This window comes from Hyla sarda, chromosome 10 (assembly GCF_029499605.1).
Source record: "Hyla sarda isolate aHylSar1 chromosome 10, aHylSar1.hap1, whole genome shotgun sequence".
NCBI classification, from domain to species: Eukaryota; Metazoa; Chordata; class Amphibia; order Anura; family Hylidae; genus Hyla; species Hyla sarda.
The window spans coordinates 15,740,606-15,761,295 of NC_079198.1; the positions used below are offsets into that span (position 1 = coordinate 15,740,606).

Below are 20,690 nucleotides of genomic sequence, written 5' to 3' on the forward strand. Positions count from 1 at the left end.
AAAGGAAAAAAAAAAAAAAAACACATTCCACTGCATGCTTCCACACAAACCTTGGCAGGATCCAGAGAATACTTTTCCGGTTCCTTACGGGTTCTCTCGTACTCCTCCATCGTCATACACACTTCACTGTTTCCACGGCAGAAGTCCAGACAGGGACGACAGGTTCCACCATTTATGGCCGATCCCACGAACAGCGGCTTACACTTCTCACAGTGCTCCCCCTAGAGACAAGAGTAAAGCATATCATTTGTATCCGTCAAGCAGCGTTATTTAGGTTAAAGGGGTACTGCAGTGTATGACATTTTATCCCCTATCTAAAGCACAGGGGATAAGTGTCTGATCACGTGATCGGACACTTATCCCCTTCACTGTCCTTTGGCACGTGCCCTCCATTCATCTCTATGGGAGAATCGGAGATACACGAGTACAGAGCACGGGTATCTCTGGCTCTCCCACAGAGATTAATAGAGGGCAAGTGCATGAGGAGAGCCTGGGCCCTGTACAGGAGATCATATGGGGTCCCAGTGGTCGGACCCCCCGTGATCAGACATATATACGTCAATAAGTTGTCCTACACTGCAATACCCCCAAGTCTAGAATACCCCCAAAGGTATAATGACCTAGAGGCCACTAACCATAGTATTATTGTGACACTGCAGACACACGTCCTCAGCCCCGAGTCCCGCACAGTCGCTGTGCTTGTTACAACGACAGGCGACGGAGCAGTTCTCCCCCACGTAACCGAAGTCACAGCGGCACCTGTTGGGCTCCACGCAGGTTCCGTTAACACAGCCGTGTTCACACACAGGGTGACACAGACCTGTAATACTGAAAAGAGAAGGCAATGAGGACAGCACAAGGAAGACACTGCAAACAAATATTTTCATTTCATCATGATGACAGCACCACCATGAGATTGTCATCTGTAGCTCTAATAGGAACAGGAAACACAAAGAGGTTAAATCGACCCCTCCCCATCCACCCCTCAGTGTTTTCTGTTCCTAGGAGCATACACGGAGAGATGAGGTTCTTACCTCTGGTGGGCTGGTTGTCTGCTCCGGATGGGGCTGCCAGGCAGTGGTTCGGTCACGGCTGCGTATCCTTCCTCCTATTCTGCACCGGGTCGCGCTTCCTTAGGGTTGCTGCCTCTTGGTCCCTTCCTCCTGCTGCAGCGCCCGCTTGGGTTTATACGGCAGGAATGCTATACAGGCCGGTCTCGGAATCTCCCTGGAGCTCCCTGGCTATTCCGGGCTCCATGCTGCCGGGGGGGCGCACATCTGAAGTTGCGTCACGCACGTGTGTGCCCTAGGATTGGCTGGTGTTCGGAAGTCCCTCCCCAAGATGGCGGCGCCCACCGGAACGCCGGAGAAATGTGGAGGGGCGCCAAATTTGAATGGAGGGGTATAAATTTCTCCTCTGTTCTATCCTGTATCCCTCTGAACCATGGATGAGTCTGCTCCCCCCCCCCCCCCCCCCACCCGCGCTCTGCTCATCTGGAGCGCTCAGCATTAGGGGGGGGGGTTCACTTACTTTCTGTACGGCTTTCTTACTCATGTTTCTCACATGGTGTTTATACAATAGCAGTGGTTTCTTTAGGTGGTTAGCACCATATTGCTTTGCACTGTGCTGCTTTTTTTTCCTATATTCTACTTTCTGAAGTAGCACATGATTCTTATGGGTATTCCCACTTAAGGAGACAAGGAGGCCCCCGAAGAAATCAAAAGAAAGAGAATCCTCTAAAGAAGCTTCTAAGGAGTCTAAATCTAAGTCCAAAAAATGTGGAATTTGTGCGGTTGTACTACCGGATGCCTATCCGAAACCTCTATGTAAAACATTCACTGACAGAAATATTTACCAAGAATCTCCATCCTTTATGGATGAGCATCCTGAGGGATACAGGATAGAACAGAGGAGCAATTTATACCCCTCCATTCAAATTTGGCGCCCCTCCACGCTTCTCCATTGTTCCGGTGGACGCCGCCATCTTGGGAGAGGGGACTTCCGGTCACCAGCTAATCCTATGGCACGCGCCGCAAAGTCAGATGTGCGCCCCCCGGCAGCATGAAGCCCGGAACAGCCAGGAAGTTCCAGGGAGATTCCAAGACCGGCCTGTATAGCATTCCTGCCGTATAAACCCAAGGGGGCGCTGCGGCAGGAGGAAGGGACCAAGAGGCAGCATCCCCAAGGAAGCGTGACCCGGCGCAGCATAGGAGAAAGTAGACAAAGCCGTAACCAAACCCCCGCTGCCTGGCAGCCCCATCCGGAGCAGACAACCAGCCCACCAGAGGTAAGAACCTCATCTCTCCATGTATGCTCCAAGGAACAGAAACAACTGAGGGGTGGATGAGAGGGGCCGATTTAACCTCTTTGTGTTTCCTGTTCCTATTAGGGCTACAGGGGACAATCTCATGGTGGTGCTGTCATGATGAACTCATGAAAAACGAATTATCGGTAAGTAATAATTCCAACTTTCTCTGCTGGACGCCATTGTGCCTATGGTGGGAAAGTAGGTATAAGAAAGCACTGGTGTCATAGGAAACAATAGGGTTAAATTGGTTAAAGTACAACCTGACAAACCATTATTTCTTCATACAGGCAGATGTCGGCTATTCACCATATATGAGATTGGTGGAAGGTTAAACCTAAGTGTTTTAGGTGGAGTAAGGTTTTAGATGATGTTCAGGTCTAAATGGTAATCTCTATTACATACTGCATAGTTTCCCAACCAAGGTGCCTCCAGCTGTTGCAAAACTACAACTCCCAGCATGCCCGGACAGCCAAAGGCTGTCCGGGCATGCTGGAAGTTGTAGTTTTGCAACAGCTGGAGGCACATTGGTTGGGAAACAATGGCATACTGTATATACACAGAATGGCCATTTTATTAAAGCCCCCATCTAGTTGCATGTTGGACCCTTTAGACCTGCAGGAAGTCATTGTAGCATAGACTCCACTAGGTGATGAAATTGTTCTGCAATAATATTGGCTCATGTGGACAGGATCGGCTCTCGCAGTCCCTTCACATTAGACTGAGGTCCTAACATGCTCTGAACAGCCCCGTTCTACCCCATCCCACAGATGTCTATAGGATTAGGATCTGGAGACTGTGAAGGCCAAATTCCATTGTAGCATAGACTCCACTAAGTGATGAAATTTTTCTGCAGGAATATTGGCTCATGTGGACAGGATCACTTCTCGCAGTCCCTCCCCATTAGACTGAAGTCCTGACATGCTCTGAACAGCCCCGTTCGTCCTCATCCCAGAGATGTATATGGGATTAAGATCTGGGGACTGTGAAGGCTGAGAAGCAGGAAAAACTTACTGCCAAGATCCTAGAACCAGCCCATATGACCCTTGTGTCCTGCTGACAGTGTTCTTCACCAATATGGGAAACCACTGCCAAGAAGGGACGGACTTTGTCGCCCACAATGGTTTGATAAGCCCCACAGTCCAAAGTCTATTCATAGGTATCGGAACAACCATGTTATAGCCCATATGTACTAAGGAATGGCGAGCTGAGCGAGCGTAATGATCACTTGATCCTATGCTACACCCCAAAGTCACAGTTCTAATGTCCAAACAACGATGCTCCAATAGTGACAGGACAGCGGACTCTAATAAGGTGGCCATTCAGTGTGCATAGAACTCCTGTCTGTATGAAGGGACTCAGCACATGGAGGAAGTGAATGCATGGTGAGTGAGGGCGAGCTCAGTGCTTGCCTCAGGCAAGCCCCTTCCCGAGCAGTGGATGTCAGAAGGAGTGAGCTGCAGAACAGGGAGATTTGTGAGCCAAATACAGAAGATAGACACATAAAATAAGACATGAAAGGAACTTTCACAAGTGTACTGTACAACATGCACTTCCTTGGAATTCGTGGATTGATTTTACCTGCTCTGACTCCTATAGGACGATGCCATCTTCCTAGTCGGTGCCTCACCTGCCTTAGTGCCCTTACTTCTTCCTTAAAGGAGTACTCCACTGGAAAACATTTTTTTTTTTTTTTAAATCAACTGGTGCCAGAAAGTTAAACAGATTTGTAAATTACTTCTATTATAAAAAAAATCTTAATCCTTCCAGTACTTATCAGCTGCTGTACGTTCCACAGGAAGTTCTTTTCTTTCTGAATTTCCTTTCTGACTGACCACAGTGCTCTCTGCTGACACCTCTGTCCATATCAGGAACTGTCCGGAGCAGGATAGGTTTGCTATGGGGATTTGCTTATACTCTGGACAGTCCCTAAAATGGACAGAGGTGGCAGCAGAGAGCACTGTGGTCAGACAGAGAGGGAAAAAAACACTTCCTGTGGAGCATATACCAGCTGATAAGTACTGGAAGGATTTAGATTTTTTTTTTATATAGAAGTAATTTACAAATCTGTTTTAACTTCCTGGCACCAGTTGATTTAGAAAAAAATATTTTCCAGTGGAGTACCCCTTTAAAGGGGGGTACTCCGCCACTAGACATCTTATCTCCTATCCAAAGGATAGGGGATAAGATGTCTGATCCACGATCTCTCCTGCAGCACCCCCATTCGTGAGCTGCATGGAGCGAAGATCGCTCCGTGGCTGATGACGGGCGATACAGGGGCTGGGGTATCGGGACATCACGGCTCTGCCCCCCCCCCTCGTGACGTCAAACCTCGCCCCCCCCCTCAATGCAAGCCTATGGGAGGGGGTGGGGTGTGACACCTGCAATCAGACATCTTATCACGTGACCCCCGCGATCAGACATCTTATCCCTATCCTTTAAGTAGGGGATAAGATGTCTGGGGGTGGAGTACCCCTTTAAACTTCTCAAGGGCCAGATTCCCGAGAGGGCCGGACTGTTCTTTTCAGGCCTTTCCTAGTTCCCCCATAATCCTTTTATCCCCCACAGGCTGAGGGTTTGACTACTATGAGCCACCAGCGGGACTCTACACATGGAGTGAACAGACCGGATTTATATTTAATCCTGTGGAACTGACGCCGAGGATACGATCGCTATACAGATATAACCCAGATATTTGCTTTTGTTGATTAAGACATTTGTTCTCAGTGTTGTGTATTGTTTCCCTTCCTTCCCATCCCGTACCCCTTTTTACTTTTCTGTACCTTCCCGTCCCCCTTTTTTTTCCCACTTTATTGTTTATTATAGAAAAATCAATAACCATTTTAAAATGAGAAAAAAAAAAAAGACATGAAAGGATCGGCATGACCTAGTGAGTCACTGGGTCATTCCCCATGTGGGCGCGTGTCTCGGAGGCCGGCGCTACGCCAGTGTTAGGTTAGGGAACCACTCTAAATAGGTGGCCTTGACGTGGCGAGTGGGCTTGTACTTTTTGATCAAAATGTATAATAACAACCTGTTTAAATGATTTTTTTTAAATGATACTGAGAAGCAAATAGATCAAAATACAAATGGTGGATGTGCGGCTGTGTTTCTCTATTTGTGTTGTACATATATAGAAGCATTATTTTTCATCTGTGATATGACAGGTACGCTTTAATAAAAATGTATCTGTTAAAGGAGTACTCCGGAGCGCTGGTACTTAAAAAAAATAAAAAGTTTACCTCATCTGATAGCTCTTTCAAAGACCTTTCCAACGATACCTCATTTGTCAAATTTGGCCTAGCCATCCTCTTGTAATTGCCACCTGTAGCAGTAAGCAGCCAAGTCATAAAGACTACATTTCCCATGACTCCCTGCACCAGCTTCCAGTTAGCTTCTCCCCCCCCCCCAGGAAATTATAATAAATTATAATAAAGTTCCTTCCCTCCTTCCACGTGCCCACTAGCGCAGTGTTTCCCAACTAGGGTGCCTCCAGCTGTTGCAAAACTACAACTCCCAGCATGCCCGGACAGCCGAAGGCTGTCCGGGCATGCTGGGAATTGTAGTTTAGCAACAGCTGGAGACACCCTGGTTGTGAAACATTGACATAACCTTTGTACACTACTACAAAAATGTATCCATCTGCGCCAAATACCCGAGATCATGTACGGTGGTGACGTTCGTGACACGCCCCTAATAAAGCCGATGCATTTTTGGGAATATTACCATATGGATGTGAATATATGCGGAGAGAGATTTTTATTTTAGAAATAAATCGAATTTTTAACAGAATTTTGAAAAGAAAATTACATTTTTTTTTTCCCCAAATACCTGGCGTTCTAAACTTGCTAAAATCTCCTGTAAGCATGGACCAGTCACCGAAAGAGTTAATGTACGGGCAGAACTCACCTGTGCCCGGCAGTGGATAGGTCAGAACCCTCAGGTTAACCGTTTCAGTGCTGGATGAAGATGATACGATCCGTCTGTCTGGTCGCAAATAGCGTAGGCAGCGATAGGAGCCTAGCGTTAGCCCTACGCCATTTGCGTAGTACTGCGCATGCGCAGAATAAATTAACTTTGGGGGAGTAGCCGGCTCCGGACTGGGAGGCCCGGCACAGCCCGCAGTGACTCATGGGAGCGATGAGTCATCGGGCTAAGATGGCGCCGGTGCAGAAGAAACAGCGGTCGAGCGTCATAGATTGAAGAAAAAGGAGCCAGCTTCCGTTAGAAGGAGAAATGCGGGAGAAGACCAGGAAAAAGAGCGATATGGATAAGGTAAGTAATTTACAATGTTATATGACTTTGCTTTAGGGTTAAGTTTACCATAAAAAAAAAACTAGCATCGGAGTACTCCTTTAAGTTTATTTTTTTCATGGCAGAAAGTAATTCCATATCACTAGGAAATGCCATCTTAATCAGCAATGAGTTTTAGACGTAGATCAGAATAAATAGTGTTTAAAGTTGGACATTTACTTTTGGCTCAGTATAGAAGGAAATCTAGAATAAACACCGTCAGGAAAATAAAATAACAATACAAACTAGTCTGATCATGCTCCATCCCTGGGATGTCATCCTTATTGTACGGTCCGTCACACTTACTTGTGGAGGGTGTATCCTTTCTTGCACGTGCACTTGAAGCCGTGCAGCAGATCACTACAATTCTGAGTCTCGTTGCAGTCGTGGTGTTGGTTCAGACATTCGTTTTCAGGGGGGCAGGACATAAAGGCCCAGTGAGACTCCAAAGAACTGCACTGCTCCCCAAAACCTGCAACCAACAAGAAGTAAAACGCCCAACAGTGTTATAAAACTAAACCAGCAGCGTGATGTCATTTATGACTATAGTGAAGGCTTTGTGCCATGGCCTCTATGTAGTGTTCTTTCACAAGTCTGCCAACGTGTCTTTTCTTTAATCAATAGGACTGACTGCATCATTGGGGCTAGCCTGGTTACTTCTCACCTTGAGTGGGTCCATTGAGCCCTCCTTCTTGACATCTGCCTTCCCCGTTACCTCCTCGCCGGGCGCACCAGCCGCAGCGAGGGTGCTGGATGCAGGCAGCGCAGTGAGTGTGACGGGAGCAGGATGGGGAGCAATTCTCGGTCCCACTGAGAACTCTGCCACAGGCGCCAGCAGCACATCGCATGGGCAGGAAAGTAGGGCTCATGCACTAAACCAAGAAAAAAATACAGAAATAGAAAAAAAATAACATTTAACATTATCCCTTATACACATGCTTGGGGATCACTAGCTAATCGCAGAGGGTCTGACCTCAGTCTCCAATTAGAACACAGTGGAAGGTCGCACATGCATGCCTCCGCTCCATCCATTCTCTATGGGTACTACAGAAACAGCAGTACTGTAAAGGATAAGTAATGTACGTACACAGTGACTCCTCCAGCAGAATAGTGAGTGCAGCTCTGGAGTATAATACAGGATATAACTCAGGATCAGTACAGGATAAGTAATTTAATGTATGTACACAGTGTCCTCACCAGCAGAATAGTGAGTGCAGTTCTGGGGTATAATACAGGATATAACTCAGGATCAGTACAGGATAAGTAATGTAATGTATGTACACAGTGACCTCACCAGCAGAATAGTGAGTACAGCTCTGGAGTATAATACAGGATATAACTCAGGATCAGTACAGGATAAGTAATGTAATGTATGTACACAGTGACCCCACCAGCAGAATAGTGAGTACAGCTCTGGAGTATAATACAGGATATAACTCAGGATCAGTACATGATAAGTAATGTAATGTATGTACACAGTGACCCCACCAGCAGAATAGTGAGTACAGCTCTGGAGTATAATACAGGATATAACTCAGGATCAGTACAGGATAAGTAATGTAATGTATGTACACAGTGACCCCACCAGCAGAATAGTGAGTACAGCTCTGGAGTATAATACAGGATATAACTCAGGATCAGTACAGGATAGGTAATGCAGTTTATTCACACATTTGGGAGAAGAAACAATGGCAGAAAACATTACCAGTATGTTTTCGGGATTCCTTGCAGCAATAAAGTTAAACTGAATTACCTGCTTTAAGGCGACGCTCCACACACACTGCTGCCACCCACCATCTGCCCCCTTAGAGCTTAGACACTCCTGGCAGGTGCTGTGGTTATAACATGGAGTTGGACAAGGAAGAGGCGGAGAAGATTCCACGGGCATCGGTGAGACGTTGAGCAACGAGTGGCTGAAGCAAGTCCAGTCATAGGTGGGCTGAACACTCAGGATCCGACGGGTCTCTCCTTAAAGGGTTAAAAAAAGGGAGGTGGGTTAGCCAGAGAGTAAAAGACAGGGTGAATGGAGATGGGGTGGGTATTGACGTGCTGCCTATGTCCATGTTACCTGTTCGTTTGAACTGGCGCGTCCACATGCACTTCCCAGAAGCGATGCACTTGTGACAGTCAGAAGCCTCGCATGAGATCTCCGAGCAGTTGCTGGCCAGGAAGATCTCCCTTTGGTTAATACGACAGTCATTCTCTGAAGTGCAGCTTCCATCACTGCCAATACAGGCGCCTTCTGGACAGTTTGTACACCACTTACAGCGTGGGGCGCCCTGCAGAGAGCACAACCTGTTCAGCTTAATATTTTCTTATACAGTGATAGATATATGAGAGAGAGAGAGAGAGAGAGAGAGAGAGAGAGAGAGAGAGAGAAGAAAGTGAGAGAGAGAAGACAGAGGAGATAAGAGAGAGAAGAGAGAAGAAAGAGAGCGAAAGAAAGAGAAGAGAGAGAGTAAAAGAAAGGAGAGAAGAAAGTGAGAGAGAAGACAGGAGAGAGAAGAAAGAGAAGAGAGAGAGTAAAAGAAAGAGGAGAGAAGAAAGTGAGAGAGAGAGAGCGAAAGAAAGAGAAGAGAGAAAGATTAAAAGAGAGAGAGAGAAGAAAGAGAGAGAGAAGAGAGCGAGTAAAAGAAAGAAGAGAGAGAAGACAGAGGAGAGAGGAAAGAGAGAGACAGAAGAGAGAAAGTGAGAGAGTGAAAGAAAGAGAAGAGAGAAAGAGTAAAAGAGAAGAGAGAGAAGAAAGTGAGAGAGAGAGAGAGCGAAAGAAAGAGGAGAAAGAGTAAAAAAGAGAAGAGAGAGAGAGAAAAGACAGGAGAGAGAGAAGACAGAAGAGAGAAGAAAGTCAGAAGAGAGAAGAAAGAGAGAGAGAGAAGACAGAAGAGAGAGAGAGCGAAAGAAAGAGTGAAGAAAGAGGAGAGAGGAAGAGAGAGAAGAAAGAAGAGAGAGATAAGATATACTGTACATAGACATAATTGGATAGATAAGAGATGGAAAAGTCACAGGATAGCATAGATACTGTAGATACCATCTGGACCAGTGTTGCATAACTACAAATCCCAGCATGCACACTGGTTGGAAAACACTGATTTAGACACAGGTCTGCCAAGTTGCTGTGCACATATTTTGGAAAGCTGCTTCATTATTTATTTCGATGTCTAACGCAGCTTTATTTTTCTTCCAGTAAAATGAAAACCCGAGGCAACATTATGCGTAACATCACAGCAACAACTATAGTGGTAGATAGAAATCTTCACATGAGTGACTAGTCAGGTAAGGAAACACAGCAAGTGTCGAGCCAATGGACATGGTACAATGCTTCCATCTAGCTGGGCACCATAGGCAATAATTGAAAACAAGAGCCCTCGTCATCAGAGAGCGATCGCATCAGTCACGTCTATGATGTCGTCCTAACAGCGGGCAGCAGCAATCCTCACCGTGCTCAGCTGTGCGCTCATAGAGCGAGGATGTTGTGCCAGACACTCGCTGCACGTCTTCAATCTCCTACACTCATCTGCAGACCTCGGCAACGGGAAACATGACGAAAAGGCCTGGGAGCAACTACGCCTAAAAGAAATAACCAAGAGGGAGATGAACGATTACAAATACCATACAAAATGTAATAGGATTCCAACAGCACCACAGAAAAAGAGGAAAGGGGGGGGGTTTACATCTCCGCACACTGGTATACACGATCCTTCACTCGCTAGATTACCTTTCAGCGACGTCGGCCGACATGCAGCTGTGCTGGCACCAGACGCAGCTCCCGGCGCTCTGATTACAGGTGGAAGGGGAGCTGAACAGCATGCAGGGATCCGAAGGCACAGACAGCGTCACCATGCGGCCTAGAGCCACTCCATTAAACCCTCCTGAGATGTAGAGCCGTCCACCCACCACAGCCACCGCGTGACCTATGGACTCGTTCATGGGGACGCCCAATACGATATCTAAATAAAAAATAATTTTTTTTTTTTTTTTAAAGTTAAAAGTCATGAGGACGGTAGTGACAAGTGATCATAGACAGATTATGTATATTCTGATATTAGATGTAAGACTTAGATTTAAAGGGGTATTCCAGGAAAAAACATTTATAAATCAACTGGCTCCAGAAAGTTAAACAGATTTGTAAATTACTTCTATTAAAAAAATCTTAATCCTTTCAGTACTTTTTAGCTGCTGAAGTTGAGTTGTTATTTTCTGTCTTAAGTGCTCTCTGATGACACCTGTCTCGGGAACTGTCCAGAGTAGAAGCAAATCCCCATAGCAAACCTCTTCTACTCTGTGCAGTTCCCGAGACAAGCAGAGATGTCAGCAGAGAGCACTGTTGCCAGACAGAAAAGAACAACTCAACTTCAGCAGCTGATAATTATTGGAAGGATTAAGATTTTTTAATATAAGTAAGTTACACATCTGTTTAACTTTCTGGAGCCAGTTGATATATAAAAAATAAAAATACAATTTTTTCCTGGAATACCCCTTTAATTTCTCATATAAAGAACAACATAACAGAATAAATAGTGACATAAAGAGGTTCTCTGCCTCATCTATTGACATACTGATTGTGAGTGAGTGATACCCCCCTCCCCACACACATCTTTCTATTAGTTGTTAAAGGGCTATTCCATCTTATGTCCTGAAATGATTAAAGGGGTACTCCGCTGCCCAAGCATTCGGAACATTTTGTTCCAAACGCTTGGAGTGGGGTGGGGGGGGAGGGGTTGTGCCATACCCCCTCGTGACATCACACCACACCCCCTCAATGCAAGTCTATGGGAGGGGGTGTGGTGGTCGAAAACTTTTAGTTAAACAGATTTTTACATTACTTCTATTTACAAATCTTAATCCTTCCAGTACTTAGCTGCTGTATGATCCACAGGAAGTTCTTTTCTTTTTGACCACAGACACCTCTGTCCATTTTAGGAACTGTCCGGGGCAGGAGAGGTTTGCTATGGGGATTTGCTCCTACTCTGGACTGTTCCTAAAATGGACAGAGGTACATCAGCTGCTGTATGCTCCACAGGAAGATTTTTTTCTTTCTGACCAAAGTGCTCTCTGCTGACACCTCTGTCCATGTCAGGAACGGTCTAGAGCAGGATAGGTTTTCTATGGGGATTTCCTCTGGCTCTGGACAGTTCCTGACATGGACAGAGGTGTCAGCAGAGAGAACTGTGGTCAGACTGGAAAGAACTACACAACTTCCTGCGGAGCATACAGCAGCTGATAAGTACTGGAAGGATTAAGATTTTTAAATAGAAGTCATTTACAAATCTGTTTATCTTTCTGGCACCAGTTAAAAAAAAAAAAAAAAATTCCACTGGAGTACCCCTTTTAGATAATTGCAAATCCTAGAGAGATGCCCTATCCAGAGAATATGGGATAAGTTATAGATTGCGGGTGGTCTGACCACTGGGACACCCCGCAATCTCCTTCACTGGGCCCCGGCAGTCTGCAGGAAGGGGACATGCCGACCCCCCTGCACGAAGCGGTGACCGACACGCCCCTCCGTGTATCCCATAGAGTATCTCCGAGGGGGCGTTTCGTCTGTGGCTTCCTGCGGACTGCTGGGGAAGCGGGCGTGTGGTAAGTACACACATGAAGGACCACACATTAAAAGGTATTGTCCCGGAAAGACATTCACCCAGTGATTTGCTGACACTGAAGCTATATGCAGATTAGGGATGCACCGAAATTTCGGCCACCGAAAACTATCGGCCGAAAATGGCCTTTTCAGCTAAGGGATTTTCCCGCCGATAATTTCGGTGGGTGTGGCTTAAAGAAGGGTGTGGCTTGGAACTTATATAAGAAAGTCTGGCTGTAAGCGCTAAGTACCTGCAGGAGCACGGTTTGTGAAGCAAGGTAAAGCACGCTCTATTATCCCCCCAAATAGTTCCATAGTTTATAAAGGGTACAGGGTGTGATGGGGGATTGAATTATTTAGCATTGCCGGCTCTCTCCGGCGCCACGCTGCCTCCTCCTCCCGTGTGTCCCTGGCTGCGGAAGGGAGCTCGGGGAGGCTGCATTACTCCCCCCTCCTCCGGTCAGGTCCCGTCTGAGCCCTTAGAACACGGTCTCTCCTCCCAGCATTGCTGAGCGCTGGGAGGTGAATTAACCCCTCCACGACTGGCCGCTGTATATATACACAGCGCAGCCAAGCAGCTGGTGCATGAAGGGAGCTGAGCTCGCTCCATACTGGCTAATGCCGGACATCACCGATCCGGGTGATGTCCGGCATTAACCCTTTAGACGCAGCGATCAAAGTTGATCGCGGCGTCTTAAGTGGCGAAAACAATCTTCGGTAGCTCAGTGGAGCTGATCGGGACACCCGCGGCAAAACCCGCAGGGTCCCGATCAGTTGAGAGGACGGCTCGTCCGATCAGTGCTCCAATAATACAGGCAGCCTTAGCAGCTGATAACAGTGCTGTGCTATAGGCTCCTATGGCACAGCATTGATCAGTGTCTACAAGCACAGGAGTGCATCTGTGTCTCTCCAAGCTGTTACAAAACTACAACTCCCAGCATGCTCTACAGCCAATGTGGGGTAAAAAAAAAGTGAAAAAAAAAAAATTAAGCCAATAATAAAAAAAAATTTTATTAAAAATTAAGTCCCTCTCCTACATAAAAGTTTAAACAACCCCCCTCTTTCAAATAAAAGTTAACAAAAATAAACAAAAATATTTGGTAACGCCGCGTGCATAAATATAAGATTAAAGGAGAACTCCGGGACATTACAACTTATCCCCTATCCTAAGGATATATTGGGAAGGCAGTCTATTGTTCTATGTGAGAAGCTGTACTCAATGGACTCTGCCCAAAATAGCATCAAATAAAACTCAAAATTATTATTGAAAAGTAAAAAATGATGAATATGCATTGTTCCCGTTCTCCTCACCAGTCTTATTATGCCGGATCCAAGCATTGCAGTGAATCTGATAGAAAAGAACCTGATTACTGTATTCCTGGTGCTCTGTGCGGCCTCCGACCACTATCATGGTGTCCTTTAACACAGCAGCAACGTGGAAGAAGTGAGACAGGGGCTGAGGGAAAACATAGAAAGCAAACAAGTTAAAGGCTGCAGCATCAATTTATCTGTGCTTCAGTTTACTTTATGTACCACCGACCGACTCAAATAGTCACATGTGAAGCACTTAGTCTCTATCGGAAACATCCATCTCCCACAAATGTGCAAATTTGTCTTTAAAGGGGTATTCCGGCCTTATACATCTTATCCCCTATCCAGAGGATAGGGGATAAGATGTATGATTGCAGGGGTCCCGCCGCTGGGACTCTGTGCCGGACGCTGCTTCTGAGACCGAGATGTGACGTCACGGCCACGCCCCCTCCATTCATGTCTATGGGAGGGGGCGTGACTGTAGTCACGCCCCCTCCCATAGTCATGAATGGAGGGGGCGTGGCCGTGACGTCACATCTCAGAGGCAGCGCCTGACACAGAATGCCGGGGACTGCACAGAGATTTCTGGAGTCCCAGCGGCGGGACCCCTGCAATCATACATCTTATCCCCTATTCCTCTGGATAGGGGATAAGATCTATAAGACTGGAATACCCCTTTAACCCCTTAACGACGCTGGATGTAAATGTACGTCCTGGTGAAGTGGTACTTAACGCACCAGGACGTACGTTTACGTCCTATAGATAACCGCGAGCATTGGAGCGATGCTCCGGTCATGCGAGGCAGATCCCAGCTGCTGATAGCAGCCAGGGACCCGCCTGTAATGGCGGACATCTGCGATCGCGCAGATGTCCGCCATTAACCCCTCAGATGCCATGATCAATACAGATCATGGCATCTGCAGCATTGCGGTCACTAAAATGGATGATCGGATCGGCCGCAGCGCTGCCGCGGCGATCCGATCATCCAGAACAGCAGACAGAGGTCCCCTCACCTGCCTCCGCTGCCATTCAAGGGTCTTCTGCTCTGGTCTGAGATAAAGCAGACCAGAGCACAAGATGACCGATAATACTGATCATTGCTATGTTCCTCTACATAGCACTGAACAGTATTAGCAATCGAATGATTGCTATAAATAGTCCCCCTATGGGGACTATTAAAGTGTAAAAAAAAAAGTTAAAAAAGTTCAAATAAAAAAAAATTCTAAAATCCCCTCCCCCAATAAAAACGTAAATTGTCCCATTTTCCCTATTTCACCCCCAAAAAGTGTAAAAACAATATTTTATATACATATTTGGTATCGCCGCGTGCATAAATATCCAAACTATTAAAATAAAATGTTAATGATACCATATGGTGAACGGCGGGAACGTTAAAAAAAAAAAAAAGTCCAGAATAGCTGCTTTTTTTTATAACATTTTATTCCCAAAAAAATTAATACAAAATTTATTTAAAAAGTTTTATATAAGCAAATATTGGTTCAATAAAAAGTACAGATCACGGCGCAAAAAATGAGCCCTCATAGCGCTGATTATACGGAAAAATGAAAAAGTTATAGGTCTTCAAAATAGGGGGATTTTAAACGTAATAATTTGGATAAAAAGTTTGCGATATTTTTTAAGCGCAACAGTAATAGAAAAGTATGTTTTCATGGGTATCATTTTAATCGTATTGACCTAAAGAATAAACACATGTCATTTTTACCGTAAATACGGCGTGAAAACGAAACCTTCCAAAATTAGCAAAATTGCGGTTTTCTTTTTAATTTCCCAACACAAATAGTATTTTTTTGGTTGCGCCATACATTTTATGGTAAAGTGAGTGATGGCATTACAACGGACAACTGGTCGCGCAAAAAACAAGCCCTCATACTAGTCTGTGGATGAAAATATAAAAGAGTTATGATTGTTTGAAGGCGAGGAGGAAAAAATGAAAACGTAAAAATAAAATTGTCTGAGTCCTTAAGGCCAAAATGGGCTGAGTCCTTAAGGGGTTAATGACATATTTGCACATTTGTGGGAGATCGGGGATAAAGATGTATAAGGCCGAAATACCCCTTCAAAGACACATCTGCAAATTTGTGGAAGAGAGGGGATAAAGATGTATAGGGCCGGTATTCCCCTTCAAAGACACATTTGTGGGGAATAAGGATGTTTAAGGCCGGAATACTCCTTTAAAGCGTCCCTGTCACGCAGACATGTCTGAAGTTTAGATTGTTCGGAGTCTGGGTGTTCATGAGTCGGGAGAAGCAACATGGCTGAACACTTTTCTCCGAAGCTTGCATGGGCTCCACAGACTTACCATTGAATCAGTCTCCTGCAGCGAGACGGAAAAGGCAGCAAGTCTCCCAGTAAGAAAAACATGGCCGCTTCCTTCTGAAGACAGTGCCACACCTGTCCACAGGCTGTATGTGGTTATTGCATCTAAGCCCCGTTCACCTCATTACAGCTGCTCTGCAAACACACAACCTACAGGCAGTGATGGCAATCTGGAATAAAGCAGCCATCTGTAATCCCAGACAACCACTTTAACCCCTTAAGGACTCAGCCCATTTTGGCCTTAAGGACTCAGACAATTTAATTTTTACGTTTTCATTTTTACCTCCTCGCCTTCTAAAAATCATAACTCTTTTATATTTTCATCCACAGACTAGTATGAGGGCTTGTTTTTTGCGCGACCAGTTGTCCTTTGTAATGACATCACTCATTATATCATAAAATGTATGGTGCAACCAAAAAACACTATTTTTGTGGGAAAATTTAAACGAAAAACGCAATTTTGCTAATTTTGGAAGGTTTCGTTTTCACGCCGTACAATTTATGGTAAAAATGACGTGTGTTCTTTATTCTGAGGGTCAATACGATTAAAATGATACCCATTATTATATACTTTTATATTATTGTTGCGCTTAAAAAAAATCACAAACTTTTTAACCAAATTAGTACGTTTATAATCCCTTTATTTTGATGACCTCTAACTTTTTTATTTTTCCGTATAAGTGGCGGTATGGGGGCTCATTTTTTGTGCCATGATCTGTACTTTTTTTTGATACCACATTTGCATATAAAAAACTTTTAATACATTTTTTATAATTTTTTTTTTAATAAAATGTATTAAAAAAGTAGGAATTTTGGACTTTTTTTATTTTTTTTCGTTCACGCCGTTCACCGTACGGGATCATTAACATTTTATTTTAATAGTTCGGACATTTACGCATGCGGCGATACCAAATATGTCTATAAAAAATGTTTTTTACGCTTTTTGGGGGTAAAATAGGAAAAAACGGACGTTTTACTTTTTTATTGGGGGAGGGGATTTTTCACTTTTTTTTTACGTTTACTTTTACATTTTTTTACATTTTTTTTTACACTTGAATAGTCCCCATAGGGGACTATTCATAGCATTACCATGATTGCTAATACTGATCTGTTCTATGTATAGGACATAGAACAGATCAGTATTATCGGTCATCTCCTGCTCTGGTCTGCTCGATCACAGACCAAAGCAGGAGACGCCGGGAGCCGCACGGAGGAAGCAGAGGGGACCTCCGTGCGGCGTTATGAATGATCGGATCCCCGCAGCAGCGCTGCGGGCGATCCGATTGTTCATTTAAATGGCGAACTGCCGCAGATGCCGGGATCTGTATTGATCCCGGCACCTGAGGGATTAATGGCGGACGCCCGCGAGATCGCGGGCGTCGGCCATTGCCGGCGGGTCCCTGGCTGCGATCAGCAGCCGGGATCAGCCGCGCATGACACGGGCATCGCTCCGATGCCCGCTGTTATGCTTAGGACGTAAATGTACGTCCTGGTGCGTTAAGTACCACCTCACCAGGACGTACATTTACGTCCTGCGTCCTTAAGGGGTTAAGGAGAAATGTTAGGAAATCTTTGTAGGACCACTTTCTAAAATGCGCTGTTATGGTGCCTTAAAGGGTTACTCCGCTCCCCAGCGTCCGCAAAATTCCACCTCACACCGGAACATTGAGTTCCGAACGCTGTGTGCGGGCTTCCGTGTTCACGCCCGCCCCTTCGTGACGTCACGTCCCGCCCCATCAATGAAAGTCTATGGGAAGGGGGAGTGACGGCCATCATGCCCCCTCCCATAAACTTGCATTGAGGGGGCGGGACGTGACGTCACGAGGGGGCGGACGTGAACACGGAAGCCCGCACACAGCGTTCAGGAACTCAATGTTCCGGACGCTGGGGAGCGGAGTAACCCTTTAAAGGAAAAAGTGCTCGAGAGAACTGCTAGTATATGATACTACATATGGTGGTATAACGCCAGGTTGTCTCACTTACCTTTCTCCCCTGAGAAGGGGCGAGCAAACTCCATGTCAGATTAGGGTAATACAGGCTGTAGAGCTCGGGGGATGGGGTCACGGCCTCTACATGGAATCGATGTCCACCAAAGACATAAAAGGCATCAGTAGCCTCATGATACACGGTGGAATGACCATACAGACCTGCAACAAACAGATGTACAATTTATAGGAATTATTTCTGGTTTCCCAAGAGATAAAGTCTGTGCAGCTCCAGAATATTATTCAGATTCTCCATAGAAAGTTAAATGAATCATCCAGTGTCGAGGTGACCGATATTTACCCGTCCCTGGTCCTCTGCAGCTCCCATTCGATTCAGTCCAGTCCCCCAATTTTTCCTCTTCGTTTCGCTTTTGCAGAACTGGTTGGCACAGCCAATCACTGGTCGAGACAGGACAGCGCTGTGGCCAGTGATTGGCTGAGATGGCAGGTCCTGCAACAAGGGCTCGTCTCAGAAGCAGGATAAAGAGAGAAGATCGGGGGGCTGGACGGAGTCTAACGGGAGCTGCAGGGGAACCAGTGGGGGTCAAGGGTTAGGTACATTGTGGCATCAAGACTGACCAGTAGGCGGCGTGCCCGTATGATGTCCCACATTCCAGATCTCCAGTTCAATGTTATATTCCAGAACTCGATTATTAAATCCATTCTCTGGTGAATATCCACCAATTAGAATGAGAGATGATCCACGACGTGGAGTCAGGGTGTGGCCAGCCACCGATGGCAAGATGGGATCCTGGAGAAACAAAGTATAAGTATGGTAGACTACTAGAAAGCTACCATGAGCTCTATGTAGCAGGACCTGTTGGCTCACCTGACATGTCTGTTGTATTCCCTACAAAATAGCAATTAAAGGGGGTTCTCCCCAAAGGATGGGGGATAAGATGTCTGACCACGGAAGTCCTGCCGCTGGGGACCCCCACAATCTCGGCTGTGGCACCCCAGACATCCGGTGCATGGAGCGAACTTCTCTCCGTGCCGGATGACTGGTGATGCGGGGCAGAGGCTCATGACGTCACGGTCACGCCCCACTCGTGACGTCACAGTCACGCCCCCTCCCATAGACTTGCATTGAGGGGGCGTGGCATCACGATCCTCCGACACTGCATTCGATGCTCTAACGAACGCGGGTGCAGCAGGGAGATCGCAGGGTGACATTTGGGTGTTACCATTCCCAGTGTCAATGCGGATTTGTCCGTACACAATCTGATGTTCTTTAAAGGGTTACTCCACTACCCAGCATCCGGAGCATCACGCCCGCCCTCTCGTGATGTCACGCCGCGTCATGTGACGTCACGTCCCACCCCCTCAATGCAAGTCTATGGGAGGGGGCGTGACGGCACGGAAGCCTGCACACAGCGTTCAGAACTCTATGTTCCGGACACTGGGGAGCAGAGTAACCCTTTAATTGGTGTTGACAGTGTTAAACTAGGTATTCACACCCCTTAGAGACAAAAGAATGGTAACAGCCACTTGTAAAGGTATCTAATATTTTCAGGTGGAATAACGGGAACACAAAGATGTCAGGAGAGTCGGCAGGTTGTCTTTGAAGAGAACTCTGGTTCTTCAGATCAGGCGAGGAGAAAAGGAGCCAAGCACTCACCAGTTCTTTTCTCCACTGTAACGTAGTAAGATTTAACACCCAAAAGTCACTGAAAGCTCCATAGTTGGTCAGACCACCCATAATATACATGGCATTACGAAGGGCATTGTAAGCAGCAGCATGGAAGTATCGAGGACTCGGACCAGGACCACCGCCCTCTGTGCCTGCTAACATCTGGGTCCAGCGGTGCTCAGAAATGGAGTACCTACAGGACAAGAAATATTATGATCCCCAAATTAGGTAAAATAATGAAGGCAGCAGGACAGGTGGAAACCGGAGCAATAAAAAAATAAATGTCAATGTTACCTATAGACACTTCCCAGCACACCATCTCTTAAAGACAGACCCCCGAACATCCAGAGAGTGTTATCTGGTCCTTCAACCATGGTGTGACCCAACCGGTGTAAGAAGCGACTTGCCGAATCCTAAAGAATCAAGTTATAATCAATGTGGGGAGGACACAATTGGAGCTCTGCTTTTTTCGACTGCATTCACACCATGATTGCAGCCTACGGTTGCTGGATCCGGCTGTGGGAGGGGAAAACCGGGCACTCCCGTACCCCTGTCGGGCCGGCACTGAAATCCATTCACTTTAATGAGCCGACTGGAGTCAAACAGTGACTCCGGTCGGCTCATTTCTTCCCTGTATCCGGTTTTGTGACCGGATTTAAAGCCATAGTATACTACGGTTTTAGGTCCGGTCACAAAAACGGATACGGGGCAGAAATGAGCCGACCGGAGTCACTGTTTGACTCTGGTCCGGCTCGTGTGCGGGAGAGCCCGGTACCCCCACCCCCTAGCCGGATCCAGCAACCGTAGGCTGCAATCGTGGTGTGAATGCAGCCTTAGAGAAATATTTCCATCAAACATTTATGGCACATCCTCAAAGATGTCCTGCCTGATTGTCACAAAAGTGAGACCTGCATTATGACATTCCTGGATAAGTCATGAATGTTTGTGATGGGATACCCATTTAACCTCTTAAGGATGCAGGGCGTACCTGTACGTCCGCGATATAACACAGGGTCACACGGTGACCCTATGTCATATCGAGTCGGTCCCAGCGGCTAACGATAGCCGGGACCCGTGGCTAATACCGGATATCACCGATCGCGGTGATGCTCGGTATTAACCCTTTAGACATGGCGATCAAAGTTGATCGCCGCGTGTAAAGTAAAAAAAAATAAAGCATTCCCGGCAGCTCAATCGGGCTGATCGGGACTACCGCGGTCTCCCAATTGATTGTTAGGACACGAGGAGGGT

At 46.2% G+C, this 20,690-nt stretch overlaps 1 protein-coding gene and 2 long non-coding RNA genes across 3 annotated transcripts in view; 2 read left to right on the top strand and 1 right to left on the bottom strand.

Moving 5' to 3' along the window:
* Positions 1-20,690, top strand: part of LOC130294224 (uncharacterized) — a 144,483-nt gene that overhangs the window by 117,572 nt on the left and 6,221 nt on the right. The window contains exon 2 of the long non-coding RNA XR_008848435.1: positions 9,783-9,871. This is a non-coding gene — a long non-coding RNA (uncharacterized LOC130294224). The remainder of the gene's footprint in view (positions 1-9,782; positions 9,872-20,690) is intronic.
* MEGF8 (multiple EGF like domains 8) overlaps positions 1-20,690 on the bottom strand; it is an 83,668-nt gene that overhangs the window by 8,649 nt on the left and 54,329 nt on the right. Inside the window, exons 28-40 of the mRNA XM_056543801.1 lie at positions 19,734-19,852; positions 19,428-19,632; positions 18,389-18,560; positions 17,808-17,971; positions 13,488-13,632; positions 10,314-10,545; positions 10,036-10,165; positions 8,667-8,877; positions 8,352-8,566; positions 7,263-7,470; positions 6,905-7,070; positions 636-828; positions 51-221 (exon numbers count right to left, since the gene is read on the bottom strand). Of these exons, the coding sequence (XP_056399776.1) occupies positions 51-221; positions 636-828; positions 6,905-7,070; positions 7,263-7,470; positions 8,352-8,566; positions 8,667-8,877; positions 10,036-10,165; positions 10,314-10,545; positions 13,488-13,632; positions 17,808-17,971; positions 18,389-18,560; positions 19,428-19,632; positions 19,734-19,852 (2,331 nt within the window). The remainder of the gene's footprint in view (positions 1-50; positions 222-635; positions 829-6,904; positions 7,071-7,262; positions 7,471-8,351; positions 8,567-8,666; positions 8,878-10,035; positions 10,166-10,313; positions 10,546-13,487; positions 13,633-17,807; positions 17,972-18,388; positions 18,561-19,427; positions 19,633-19,733; positions 19,853-20,690) is intronic.
* Positions 2,001-5,665, top strand: LOC130294227 (uncharacterized). Its single transcript, XR_008848439.1, has 3 exons — positions 2,001-2,287; positions 2,390-2,451; positions 4,874-5,665. It is a non-coding gene; the product is annotated as an uncharacterized LOC130294227 (long non-coding RNA).